Source organism: Sturnus vulgaris, chromosome 1, assembly GCF_052056855.1.
Source record: "Sturnus vulgaris isolate bStuVul1 chromosome 1, bStuVul1.hap1, whole genome shotgun sequence".
NCBI lineage: Eukaryota > Metazoa > Chordata > Aves > Passeriformes > Sturnidae > Sturnus > Sturnus vulgaris.
The window spans coordinates 145,215,554-145,229,582 of record NC_142243.1 but is presented as its reverse complement, the minus strand read 5'-3'; the positions used below and the strand labels follow the sequence as shown (position 1 = coordinate 145,229,582).

The following is a 14,029-nucleotide window of genomic DNA, read 5'->3' as shown; positions in this document are numbered from 1 at the left end:
CTATTAAAACAAACAAAAAAACACTGCTTGTAATTTAATCCACAGATGATTATGTATTAAATACTCATTAATATGTGTATGTTCTCCCATACTTCAGCCTACAGAATTTTACCGATTTGGCATTAATTATATACTTGTGTGTATTTGGATCCTTATAGAACATCTTTCTATACACTGAGCCAAGTTTTTACTCTTTCATTTTATGATTGTAAAGGAATCCTACACGGGCTGTAATTTCTTTTTTTTTTTATTGTTAAGTCTGCTATTAAGCAATTCCCTTCCTGATTATTTGCTGAGAACATGATGAAAAAAGAGAAGTTTCAAACAGATTTTCCAAAACAAGACAGAACACGCCCAGAGGTAAAGTGCATGCACAAGTAGAATTTGAAACAAGTTCTGTAACATACTTTAGGTATAATTTCATATTCTATATGAGAAATGCAAATTTCTAGATAATCTTGGCTGCTTGTGCTTCAGTTGCGCAGAGCTCTTGTAAGAGCTCATAGAGATTTCATTAGATCTGTCTTAGACCTGTATTTTAGATTAAACATACCCAGAAATACATTAACATAGAAAGTTTCATTATATAGACAGTTTGGAAATCTGGCACAGTTTGTTCAAAACACTCCTAAAAATGTTAATTTATCCATTTGACTATAAACAATATTTACAAATAGAGATGTAAAGTCAAAATTGGCACATGGCACCAGGCTACTCTCTAAGTACCTCTGATCTTCAAATTAGAATACACACAGCCCTAAATTTCCAGTGTCTCACTACCTGTCTGATCTTCGATGTGCTGAGGATCCCCCAATGTCATTTAATTTGATGAGGTAAGCAAATCTAAAAGCTATATGCAAGCAGTTTCAATCACCCTTACATAGAGTAAAATTCTGATATGGGCAATCATTAATAGTTTTAATGATTCTCACAATAACAAGTGGGGCTTTTGAGAGCTCAAGTCTAAAGTTTACACAATTGTTCTTTTTTGTTGTTGTTGTTGCTTCATATAAATTTATTGTCATTGTGACTATGATAAAAATCTTTAGAACATTGACAGAATGTACTATAAAAGCCCCAAACTCCCCAAGAATGATAAAGTGAGAGCATAACCTAAATGGTGTTTTCTAAAGACAAAGCAGTACAACTTTGTAAGGGAACTTCTGACTTAGGTGCAGTCTGCAGTCTCATTTAGTGACCAGTGTCTTCCATTTAGTGAATGTAAGCAAGAGCTATAGGTAAGCAGAAAATGAGACAGGATTGGAATAAAAAACCACAGAACTATTTTGATGCTAATTCTCTTAAGCAATTCTCAGTTTATAGATGTGTTAAAAATTGTTTTTCTTGTATTCTACCCCCAAAATGAAGTATCTGTGTTTATAGGGCTCTCTGGCCAACCACACTTTGGTAATGAAAATACACAACCAAGGAAGCAACAACTTCAACTTTTTGTGCTGTGGAAAACCAAAGGCAATTTCCATTGTTGGCAAACTAACGTTCTCCTGTTCTGAAGCTCTTAATATATGTTTTGTGGTGTCTGATGTACACTGTCAATTTTTCAAAAAATGACCTTTTCTATTACTAAAGCTCAGATTGCATATTCTAAAAAAATCATCTCATATCCTGGTTTCATGGGTTATGTGCAATGTTAAACTGCCAAGTTTCAAATCACAAGTTCATTTGTCTCTGTGCCTTGGAAGTATTTACTTTAAAGCGAGTATAGTAAGCTCATAGAATTGCAAGGAGGAAGAGGTAATATATACAAAGAACACAAGTGAAGACACAGTGCATTTTTTGTCATACATTTTGAAGAGTTTGTTCTTTCTTCTCATATAATCACACAATTATCCTGCATTGGGAGGGACAGAAATCAGGAAAAATTCTGTTGCAATGACGGTAAACCATTGCTATGTAACTGATCCTTTAATTAGCTTGTAGCAATGCCAAGAGCAAAACTTCTGCTCATGATTCCACTTGTACTTTCAAGTGGCATTGCAATCTCCAGTTTGGAAGCTGCTTCTCTGGAGAACACCATATCCCCAGTACATCCACAAATGAACATTTTCCTCCAGTCCTTAACACTTGTCTACCACCTATATTTGTCAAACACAATGTGCTTTGGAGGCTTCCACAGCAATAATTTTGTAAACCACTTAAAAATCACATTTGTGAGTGGCAATACAACAGAAAACAGCAATGCTTGGTATCAACAAATTGCTCCTCTGGTGCATCATGACTAGAAACTTCTAGAAAAGTACTTGTTTCTCCCTCAGTTGCAGTCTGTGGGCAAAAGACTATTTGTTTCTTTTTCTCTCCACAATACATAGTTTTGAGAAAATACCAGCTGCTGTTCAGATAATAATTTGTCCTGACAAGACCAGTTTATATTCCAGATTAATTTGAGAGTGAAGAGTGTAAAAGAATGGGATAAATATGGATGAAGTTATTCTGGACTCTGGGATTTACTTTCTGACACACCTGGTAGAAGATGCAGGTTCCTTTGTTCTGCACGAATCAGCTGACCAGCTGAGAGTCTGTGTATTGAGCTCATGTCCTGCTGTCCTTTGGGACTATTTCCTGAAGAACAAGCACTCTGCTGAGCAGGTTTAAAATCCTATCCAGGGTTTGCAGTAGAAACAGAGTCAATAAAAGTAAAGTAGCATCTGAGGACAAGTAGTAGCTGTGCTTTACAAATGGTTTTGAATAAGCCTAACTACTAAAGCTTATGCATCTGGAAGTTAAACATTTAAGTCACAGTCACTCTCTTTGCAGTCTGTGCAGATACCCAGGCACCAATAGAGGGTGGTTAAGCTCCTCACTGGACAAGTCTCTAAGCTACTATGGATATCTGCAAAATTAGGTGTGTAAATCTGAGCTGGTTACTCTACTCTGTCTTTGTAGCCCATGGAAACCTGAAGATCAGGCAGTAGAGCCCAGAAGGAAAACTGCAGATGAGCCAGACTAAGGAGACTGATAGAAAATACACAAGCGTGATGCAGGGTCAAAGCTGTAAAAATTTGTGTTGCTGCTCCAGATCACGTAGGCTGCAGGGAGTAAGAGGTGAGGCAGCACAGAGCTGAAATGCAAGAGACAGACGCCTGGCAGAGTCACTGAGGTCAGACAATACTGAAGCAAAGTAATAAAATAAAATCAATAGCTTCTTGGATTACACAGCTTTGAAGAAACCAGGCAGGACAGACTCTGTCCTTCTTATGGGCAAGCAGTCTTAGATATTGAGAAGTATTGTGGGGGGAAAAGTTTTTCTAACGTAAGATCTTTATTTCTTGTAGTTGTGCAAGCATATAAAAAGACAGTGGAATATGACAAATAAACAAATAAAAATAGAAATATAAACTTGCAGTTCATTTTGCTTTTAAAACTAGACTATAAACTGAATGGTTATGGAGCGTTACACTGAGCGATAGAAGTGTCATAGCTCCACTGAGCCTCTTTACCTCCAGGCACCTAAAAGTTTGGCTCAAATACTGTTTGTTTATCAAATACAAATACACAGATCCCCATAAAGGCGATTTCTTCCCTCCCCATCTGTTATTTCTTTTAGTAGAAAAATCTTCTTGAAAAGAATTCTTGTATAGTATTAAAGTACCTGAGGAAAACAGGTCAATAAATCAATAGATGTATTTTCAGTTGTTGTAGCAACAGTTGTAGTTGTTGTTGTACCTTTTAAGCCCAAATTCAAATTTTGTGCATTTATTCATGCCTTATATGTAAAGATGGTAATTCTAGGACACTTTGCTGCAGACTGAGAGCAAAAGGGAAAAACAAGAGTACAATAGTGGCCTACTGTGTTGGTAATGAATGAACGAAAGACTGATCTCTCCTTTGTTTTACTTAGAAAGATCAGAGCAATGAACAATTCAGCCACTCTTAACAGTGGCACTGCTCTGTCTGAGACAACATGGGTTAATGTATTTCAGCACTACATTCCTCCATGGATTTCGAAGGTGCTGGAAAATTCAAGTTAAATATAAGCAGTTTAGAAGCAAAGTAAATCCCTGGATTTCACATGTGAGATTCAGTGGCAGCAAGCATTCTCTTTATTAACAGGACTGTTTGTGTATCCACTCTAGCATCTTCCAAACAAATGGCTAAGGATCTGAGAGAATCCAGAAGTAGTGGTTCTGACATTGTTCATGTGGTCTGTTGTCCCTCTAGTTCACAAATCTCACCTCTGACAGTGACTGCTACCTGATCTTCACATGAATGCAAGAAACCCACAGTGGGTAGGTATGGAATAATTTGCTTTCCATAGAAAGTGGCTCATAACTAGAGTCTGGCTTCACTCCTGACTCATTCTCTTTTCCAACCTTTTCACATTTAATTTTGATAACCATTCTGCTAAACGTTTCATCTTGTTCTGACTCTTCTTTAGCTTCAGAACCATTTCTTAAGGGCCTGCACACAACAAATTTCATACCCTGCATCTTGTTTTATAACAATTCTTCCAGCAACAGCCCAGGAAAAAAAGGGGTGAGGACATCAAGAGAACAGAGGGAATGGAGCCAAGATACAGTACCCAGAACCTACCTCATACTTTGTTGCAATGAATATTGACAGTCTTCTGCCCCGCCTGTGAGATTAGAATTCCTTCTGCCAGCTACTTGTTCAGTTCTCCTGGATAAGGCTGAGTATCCAAAATTTGGGATGGAAACCACATTCTTTCTTTAGTTTGCTTTAAAAATATACTAAAGCTTGTTACAATTATCATGTAAAGTACTAAAACATCACAGACACTAACTTTTGCAGAATACATGCTAATATTATAACATACATGCATTAGTCATTCCTTACCTGCTGGATATCAGCTTCACTGGGTCATTTGGAATTTAGTGCCAAGGCAAGACTTCTTTCCATGTGCTACTGCTCTGTTCACCCACCTGGTACAGCAAGCACTCTCAGGGAATGCCAGCAGTGAACCCTCAGTGACAGCAAAGCAGCACATCAGGCTGTGCCTTGTACCCAGCCAGCCACCCCGACAATTAAGATTGTTTCTAGTTTGACACAAAATGCTGTTGTTCAGGAAGGAGCTCAGGGTGTTGTACTGCCTGAGACACTGAAAAGCATTGGCTTTTGGTCATTACTGATTTATTTCACATTTGCATCTGGTTTTCTGGGGTGAAGAAGTTTCTCTTTACAAACAAATTCTTTGCCTCCTCTTATATCCAATTTGATATTATGTTGAATACAAAACTGGAAACAGTTGGCTGGAATAACTCATCATTTTACCTGCATAGGAGTCAGTCATGTAGGCATAGCATGCATATTCCAATTCTTTGCTGTGAGTGGCCAGTTACTATAAAAGTTCTCTACCTTGTAACTCTTATCCTTAGGAAGTTATTTTCTTTTTGCTAAAGGAAGGAGGAATCAAGACTTTCAAAATTTCGATCTTTATTAATCCATACAGAAATTAAGTGGTTAATTAAAAACAATACCACCATGACCTAAAACATGTTAAAAGTGCCATTTGATTTAACAGCGGATTTTGCATCTCAGAGTCACTTGCACATTTGGAGATTATTATAACTCTGTAGTTACTATGAACTGCCTATAGCTTTTTCTTCCCATTGCTGAATGAAATATTAGTGCAAACTATCATCATGATCTTACACCATCTGTTTCTGCTCCTTTTCTCATCTTTCTGTGAACATACATCTCCCTATAATAAATAGATTTATATGGCCTCCAAAAATAATTAAATAAATTATGTAGGCAATAGAACTTTTGATGATCTCACTGAGACAGTGGAAGTAGTCCGAAATTTAAACAGACAGTAATTAAATATTCATTGCCACTTTCAGAATTAATTAATCCAGCAGTTAAATCTGCACAGCAGCTATTCAGCAGGAAACATCTAAATGTGGATTCTAATCTATTCTGGGTATTGGTAATTTTTTAATTTGAGGCATATGCACACATGACCCTGTTCAGGAAAGAGTTCATTCACTGGTTTAGATGACCCTAAAGCTTCCAGACAATGAGAATACAAATAATTTTACAGGAAGACATTGGATTTTTTGGCATCTCCAACCTGTTTATTTCCTTCTTTAAATCTATATAGGTGATATAATCAGTTAATTGATTGGCATCCTAACTTGTATTCACAGAACTCATAATGTGATTTTTAAAATGGAATTTTCATAAAAGAGTTCACTGTCTACGAAAATTTACAATTATTGTCAGGGGCCATCACATTGTCATGGTGTATAATCATATTTGCTTTTGTATAACAAGGCAGCTTCAAACAGCAACTTAATTATCAAGGAATTAGGGAATGGAGATTGAAAATTGCACTGAAGATTTCAACACAAGTTGTCATGGTTACTTCTGGGAAAAGAGGGGACCAGCAAGTAGCAACAGGACTCAGGAAAACCTCTGAAAAGCAGCCATGGGCCCTTCTAAAGTAATAAATCAGGCACAGCCAGGCTGAGTATGTCAACAGGGTAGTGTGGGTGGAAGATGCCTAGAGTAGAAAGTAAGAAACCAAAAGAAAGTAAGAGGCTGAGGAAAAGCAAAAACAAGGAAAATAGAGAAATCTGTGAAGTCAAACTACCTGAAAACCTCTGGGGAGGATGTAACAAAGCTTTTGTTCATGACTTATTTCACTGAATGTGTAAACAGGCTGAACAACAGCTTGGGCTGCCCTTTCGGTGATATTTAATTCTCATCTCCTGCGACTAATTAGCTTTCCTCATTAGAAGTAAACAAGATCAAGGGGCAACGTGGATAACGGTGATGGCAATGTTCTATAAAGCATGAGGGAACAGCAGCCTCAGACACAGCAGAGCATTATCAAGATGGGGTCACTACAGGTCATCTCATCCATTTTACACTGCAAAGTGGTGGATGACTCCAAGGCCCTAACCCAGATTGTTGTAAGGCTTTGAGACCTTTCTCTTTCTTTCATGTTTCAAAGAAAGGCAATGGTATGATATCCTTGGCATGATATACCACCCCAGAATTTAGCAGCCAGATGCAGGTGCTGGGCAAAGGTGCTTTACAGCATCCACATGTTCAGCTGACTCCAGAGCTGGGCAGGAGCTGCTTGTTGCTCACAGTACATGAGCCACCCCACACCCTGCTCAGCATTTTTATAGACTCAAAAATCTTACACACCTGGAAGCATGTGTAAGTACCTCCTCATGACAGTCACAGCTTTACACTGATGTTGGAGACCCTCCGTACAGCAGAAATCACCAGAGAAAATTTTGGACCACCTAGTCCTTTTTTGGGAGAGATAAAATAGAAAACAGCTAAGCTGGCTCAATAAATGTAATCTATATATGTTGCTTTCCTCTGACATTCCTGACCCTCTTTTCTAATATTTATCTTCTTTCATACATTCCTCTCACACATTTTAATGCAGTTTACTAACTGAAACAGTTCAGTGCTCTCACCTCACCAAATTTACTAGCACAATCATTTTTTTATCTCAAAAGATGTACTGATCTTTATATTTTCCAAGCAGAACTCAGACACTAGAGAATAAAGGACAAATTTTTCCATTATGTTTAGGGTGAAAAGCTCCACGACTCATTTGACGAAATGTTGTGAACTATATATTATAATTGTGGGAGGAATTACAGTAAACACCTACATTTGGCTCTTCAAAGTCAAAAGAAGACCTAAGAGATTGTCTAAGCAGAACTCAGAGCTTGACTAAGGTAAGACTTCACTTAATTATTACATGAAGGAGTTCTCATCCTTTAGGAAATTACCATTCAGAAACTTGTTCCGGTTGTTATTATTTTCACTGCTAAAATAAAATTCTTAATTCTGACTAGTTTTGGCTTCAAGATTTGCCATACATCAACATACAAGGATGACTGTGACTGTACTGTGTAATTTTATTGTGTGCTGAAAATGTTGTTTTATAAAGCAAGTGTCTTAGAGACTATGTTTATGTTAAACTCGCAAACTTCCAATTAATAAAGTGAATAAACTGATCTTTGAAGTCACTTATTAACCAGCATTTTTCCAAACCTTTACTAATTTTCCCAATATTTTTTTAATTATGTGCAATTTATCTTAGACTGAGGACACTGTAGCTGAATATAATAATCTGAAAGCATTTACCCTGAAAGACAGACTAGACGGAATACGTGTAACTTCACATCTTGTATTTGATAACCCCATGTTTATAATTCAAAAAAACTCACTATCCCTTTCAGGCACAGTGTTCCAGAGGGAACTTACTTCAGTGATCATCTACCACAATCTTCACATTTGTTCAAATCACATATTGTGCCTTCTTCTTCCTGAATGTTAAAAGCATGGAATAATTTAGATGAGAAAGATGAGAACAGAAAAGATCTTGACACTGTGTAAGTACTGTTCAGCAGTAACTAAGACATCCCTGTGTTATCAACAGTTTTCAGCACAAATCCCAAACACAGCCTCCTACCAGTTACTGTAAAGACCTTTCTCTTGTCCCTGACAAAGTCAGTAGAGTCTAAGCCAAAAATTGTCTTCAAATAAATAATTTATATGTGTTTATCAATATTATAATGCATATGATTGTACAAAGCTCTACAAGGAGGGAAGTGGTGATGGTGAGAAAGATCTTTTGGCTGCACTTGATCTCCTCTAAGTTTTTAAGTTGGGAGAGCAACTTTTTACACAGGCAGATCATGACAGGAAAAGGGGCAATGGTTTTAAACTTTTTTAAAAGAGGAAAGATTTAGATTAGATGTCAGGAAGGAGCTCTTTATTCAGAGGGTGATGGGGCACTGGAACAAGTTGCCCAGAGAAATTCTGGATGCCCCATCCCTGGAAGTGTTCAGTGTCAGCTTGGATGGGGCCTTGAGCAGCCTGGTCTAATGAATGACACCCCTGCCCATGACATGGGTGTTGGAATGAGATGTCTTTCAGGTCCCTTCAACCCAACATATTCTGTGATTCTATAATTATTATTCTAAGATTACTAAGATTTATTCCTAAATTACAAGATCTTCCTCATATTTTTTGCACTACTGCAATAAATAATGGTAATTTAACCTCCTAGACTTGTCTTACATTCATATTTTAGACTGTTAGATGGAATTTTGAATTTTAGCAAATGGTCAATATGTTTCACGTTCCTCTTTTGAGTGAGCATTTGTGTTTCATACTCTGTGGATTACTGCACCTGCCAGCACACAAAAGACTATAGGCTCAGCCCCTAGCTGGGCTAGCAGGACCAGAGGAGCCACTTGTTTTTCAGAAATGTGAGGCAAAATAAAAGTAGCTTGTACTCTCTGGGGCTATTTATCTGCAAGTGACCTAGAAATTTTGAGCTGCATAGGTCAAAATATAGTGCTTTCTTTAAAAACATAGTACTTAACTAGTAAAACACAAACTGTGCATAGTTGCAATTTATGTTATCGATTATCAACCTTCAAATCTTGGTCTCACCTTAGCTAACAATAGTCACCTTTACACTGGACAGAGAAATCATACTTAATGGAAAGTTTCTTCATTAATATTCTATTACTCAACCACATAAGAATATAATTATTAAATGTACACCCATTATTTATATAGGATGAGGGCTACAAAGTATTTCCTGCCAATATGCACAAAAAAAGATTTATCTCTCAGCTCTGCAGTCCCTAGGAAGGCCTTGCAGAAATTCTCTTAAAGATGGTTGGCATTTTTCTGCTGCTTTCTACATTAACTGCCTTCCAGTTTTACGGCTGAACTTACCTAACTTTCTGCGTAATATTTTTAACAATTTCTTTCTAGTTCTGTCAGTTGGTGTATAAGCCATCTCTATTAGTTTGGTCACTCATAATATAAATCATATTAGGAGAAAATTAGGCTACCAGCAAAACCCCTAAGAAAATACAGGGAAACTTCTGCATTTTTCACAACATTGTGAGAAATATGAATTTCAGCAGGTTCTCAAGCTCTGTTGGAGTGTCAGGGACTAATGAAAGTTATTGTACACCACCCACTGAACAGAGTTAAGTAGACAGTCTGATTAATTAAAGTGTCAGTTCAGCCAATGGTTTCAATTTCCCTTTTTCACAAAATAAAAGCTCCAACAAAAAATTATGGAAAAAACCTATTAGATTATTTAGGTAATTTCCTGTCCTTGCAGAATAGTCCCTCCAATGACATTTTTATTCCAATTTGTTCAATGCAGTTTAAAGGCTTAAAAAGGTGTAAACCATAGCTGATGGCCACAGAAGAATTTACAGTCTGCTAAACTCTCATGTCAATCCTGACACACAAGTAATGACTTTTATTTTCATAACATTAGTATATATTGCCTACTTAAATAATGTCTTTGCACCTCTCTATAGAATGAATATTCCCATACAGCAAATACCTAAAGGCTACACTAGAAACTTCCTGCTCATTGTCCTTCAGTGTCTGAAAAGACCTGCAATGTTTTGATTCCTGTCAAAACACCCCAAGAATAATCCAGATGCAATCACCTTTAGTAATATCTGTGCAGTGTGACATGGGCTGCAGTGCTGGGAAAAAGATAAAGTCTCTTTTCTTGCCAGAAGCCAGTGTTCCTTCTTTGTTCTGTCTCTGTAGTCTGGTGCAATACAGCTCTATGAATGTAAAATCAAATATAATATACAACACAATCAGAAATATGTCAAATAGAAGTATCAAAGGTTTGGCCTCTGGAAAGTTTGGTTTTTCCTTATTTTTCATGTGGCATTTTTTTCAGGTGTTTGTAGCCCCATTGAATGTCCTGCCTTTCCATGTGGAGGCATGCATTTTTACTGTAAAAGCGATCTGGTTACCAAAATTTGAACAGCATTTTTGAACAGATTTATGAATATAGTTCATATAGTTCTCTGGGACTGAAAACTATTACTGACTTCCATATTTCCCCCAAAGAGTAGCAGAAGATCCCACTCTTTCAGTGAAACCATTGGGAAGATAAGCACAGTTCTGAACACCATCAAAAGCTTAGTGGCTCTGGATTAGGAGTATGCAGAGAGATAGAACTGAAAAAAATCTCTGAGGCAGGCTCTATTAGATGCATGGAAAAAAATGCATTTAAATGAAAATTGTAGCCTATACTCATCTATCTCCACTATTTCACTAACAGGGTGAGAATTAAAATATATAAAAAAATATATAAATATCTCTATATAACAACTTATTTTCTACATTTCTGCACTCACTTTCTGCTCCCTCTGTACTGTACACGTAGTATATGTAAACACCCATAGTTTTGAATGCACAGTCTAGGTAAGGCACCTCTGTTTATCATGAGATCTTTATGTTAACTCTGCAGCCATGGAAATGGAAAGTGCTGCTTTTTCATGCAAAGTTAAAACTTTCCATTTGCATTCCTCCAAGAAGGCAGCAGATGTCCCTGGCTGAAGAAACCACCTGGATGGACATCAGTAGGTCTGCCACCTTTGGTGTTAAAGAGCTAGAGATTTAACAGTCAATTCTGAGTGCCTGAAGTCACCTTCAGATTAAATGAACTAGGCATAAAAAATGTGAGTCCTTTGTGCTTGTTTAGGTTCTTTGCAGTCTAATTACAATATCTAATACAGTTTAAATACAGTGTTTTGATTAAAGAGTGAACAATTGTGGGTTAACCCACGTGGATGGTATTCATAGCAGCGAAGCTAAGAGAGGTTTAAAACCAAATCTAATTTTAAAGCAACCTCTGTTCCCTCAAGACATAAATTCCGTCCTGAATGTGTTTGGTTTGTTGGTTGTGTTTTTTTAAGAACTTTTCCGGCTGTGTGAGGCAGAATACCTGCCAAATAATTTAAAATAATACAACCGCTATATGCAAGCCAAGTGTCCTAAGCCTAAAACTGGATGATGCAACACCACAATACTCTAAGGCAAGTGCCTGCAAAACGGGAAAGACAAGCAAAACCTCACTTCTGTTGCCCTGCTAAGGTGCTGGATCCCGGCGCTGCGAGGAGGCCTGTGAGCTCTCCGGCACCGTGACACAGTGTGCACCGTGAGGCGTTCGGGCACAGCGCTGCCCGGGCCGCGCTCGGAGCCCCCGGGCGCTGCCGGCCCGTTCTCCTCAGGGCGGCCGGGCGGGCGCCTGCGCGGGGCCGCCCCTCGGGCCCGTCCGCCCCGCCCTGCCGCCGCGGCTCCCCGAGCGGAGCGGGGCTGGGAGCGGGGCTGGGCCGGGGCGGGGCGGCGCTGCCGCCGCTGCTGGCGGGAGCTCGGCTGGGCGGTGCCTGGCGCGGACCGCCCGGCCCCACCGGCGGAGCAGCCGCGGGAGCGCGGCCCGGGCGACTCGGCCGCGGGCGGTTCTGGCGGCCCGAGCGCCGCGCCCTTCCCCGGCTCCATGTCGGCGTGGCTCGGCCGGGCGGCGCTGCTGCTGGGGCGGCCGGGGGGCCCCGTCGCCGTCCCCTCGTCCTGCCTCGGCTCGCTGCGGGGCCCGCGGTGCTGCTGCCGCCGCCGCCTGGGCAGCCTGCGGGGCGGCGCCGAGGGGCTGCTCCTCCCGCGGGGGTCGCGGGCGCTCGGCACCCACCCCAAGAAGGAGCCGATGGAGGCGCTGAACACGGCGCAGGGGGCCCGCGACTTCATCTACAGCCTGCACTCCACCGAGCGGAGCTGCCTGCTGCGGGAGCTCCACCGCTTCGAGTCCATCGCCATCGCCCAAGGTGAGCCGCCACCCACCCCGAGCCCGGCCGGGTGGGAGGGCCGGGCCGGAGCCGGGCTGAGACTCCGAAGTTTGGGGGTCCTCCCGCCCTCGCCCAGGCGACTCCTTCGGGCGAGTAGGAAACTCCAGCAGGAGGAGGGAGGCGTCGAGAGGCGCTCACCTCTGTGTGTTCGCGTAGTTGGGTATAAATGAGGCGCACGACCTGAAATTTAGTTTCCAGAAGCATCCGCAGCATCTTTTAAACTTAAATCGGCCCAGTGTGCCAAATCCTCGGCGGGTTCTCATCCCACCGGGTGTTTCAGAGGGCCACGGGTGGCCATTTTTCGGAACGGGAGTAGGAAAGTGTGTCTCATAAAATCCTCCTGACACCAGGGCAGCAGTAAATTGATTTCAGACCTTTTAAGAGACGCCGAGATACTGCTGCTCTGGGAGCTCATTCATGAGTTACACTTTCCTGCACGGAGAGCTGCCGGCGCTGCTTCTTGGAAGTGTCGGTTCTCATTCGGGAAGGTGTGTATGCGCTGGGGAGGTTTATAGATGTATCTCTAAATACAGGACTATGCAACGCCAATTAAAGTAATTCACAGTGATTTTTCTCGTCTGATTCAACTGTTCTTGCCAACTTGACACTGTTCCTTAAACAAATCAAAATCTGACAAAACCAAATCCTCTTAATTACAACCTCCTCACTTCTAGTTCTGATCCTCAGCTGTAATTTACAATCCCTATTGCAGCGAAGATGATAGCGGGTACTTAAGAGATCACTGTGCATTTGATCTAGGCCTCTTTGTGACTTTGATGGTAGCGTGCCCTTGGAAAGGGCATTTCTGTGCCTTGTGGCTCCTCTGGAGATATGTAGAAGAAATTTTGGGTGGGCAGAGAAGAGGTCTGGGGGTCCAGCTGCAAAAGTGTTGCTTTTGTGAAGAGACAGAACCCTTTCAGGCATCTCGTTGGTTTTATTTGTAACACACTTGCATATAAACACTAGTGTTTCTAGTCAGAGTGAGAGTAGTTCACCTAAACGTCTCATTTTGGGAGCAGCCGCGCTTTTGTTTTGCAGACGGTGAATCAGTTTTATGTGTTTTACAACACTGAGGGTAGAATGCTTTGAATTGTAAGTTGACACTAACTTTTGGATACTAACAACTAATACTCTTCTCAAAAATCCTTCTCAGCTTCTGAAGAGTTCTTGCCGTGAGGTTTTTGTGTGAGTTTCTGTCTCATCCGTTATTGCTCAGGTTAAACAGAATGGAGCTGTGTACCTGGAGGATCGTGCGATGGATATCAAAATGAGACTTTAAAATTTCAGTATAGTGTCTCAATGCTTATACAGATATAAATCAACAGATGGTCGTATTTAATATCTTGTTGCTCAGATGCTGTTAGTTAAAATACGAAAGTGTGTTGTGTAAAATGCTGTGA

The 14,029-nt window shown here is 40.3% G+C and overlaps 1 protein-coding gene across 1 annotated transcript in view; it reads left to right on the top strand.

Moving 5' to 3' along the window:
* Positions 1–12,110: 12,110 nt before the first annotated feature.
* The window catches only part of TMEM65 (transmembrane protein 65), a 30,904-nt gene continuing 28,985 nt past the window's right edge, over positions 12,111–14,029 (top strand). The window contains exon 1 of the mRNA XM_014870159.2: positions 12,111–12,608. Coding sequence (XP_014725645.2) covers positions 12,290–12,608 — 319 coding nt within the window. The 5' untranslated portion in view covers positions 12,111–12,289. The remainder of the gene's footprint in view (positions 12,609–14,029) is intronic.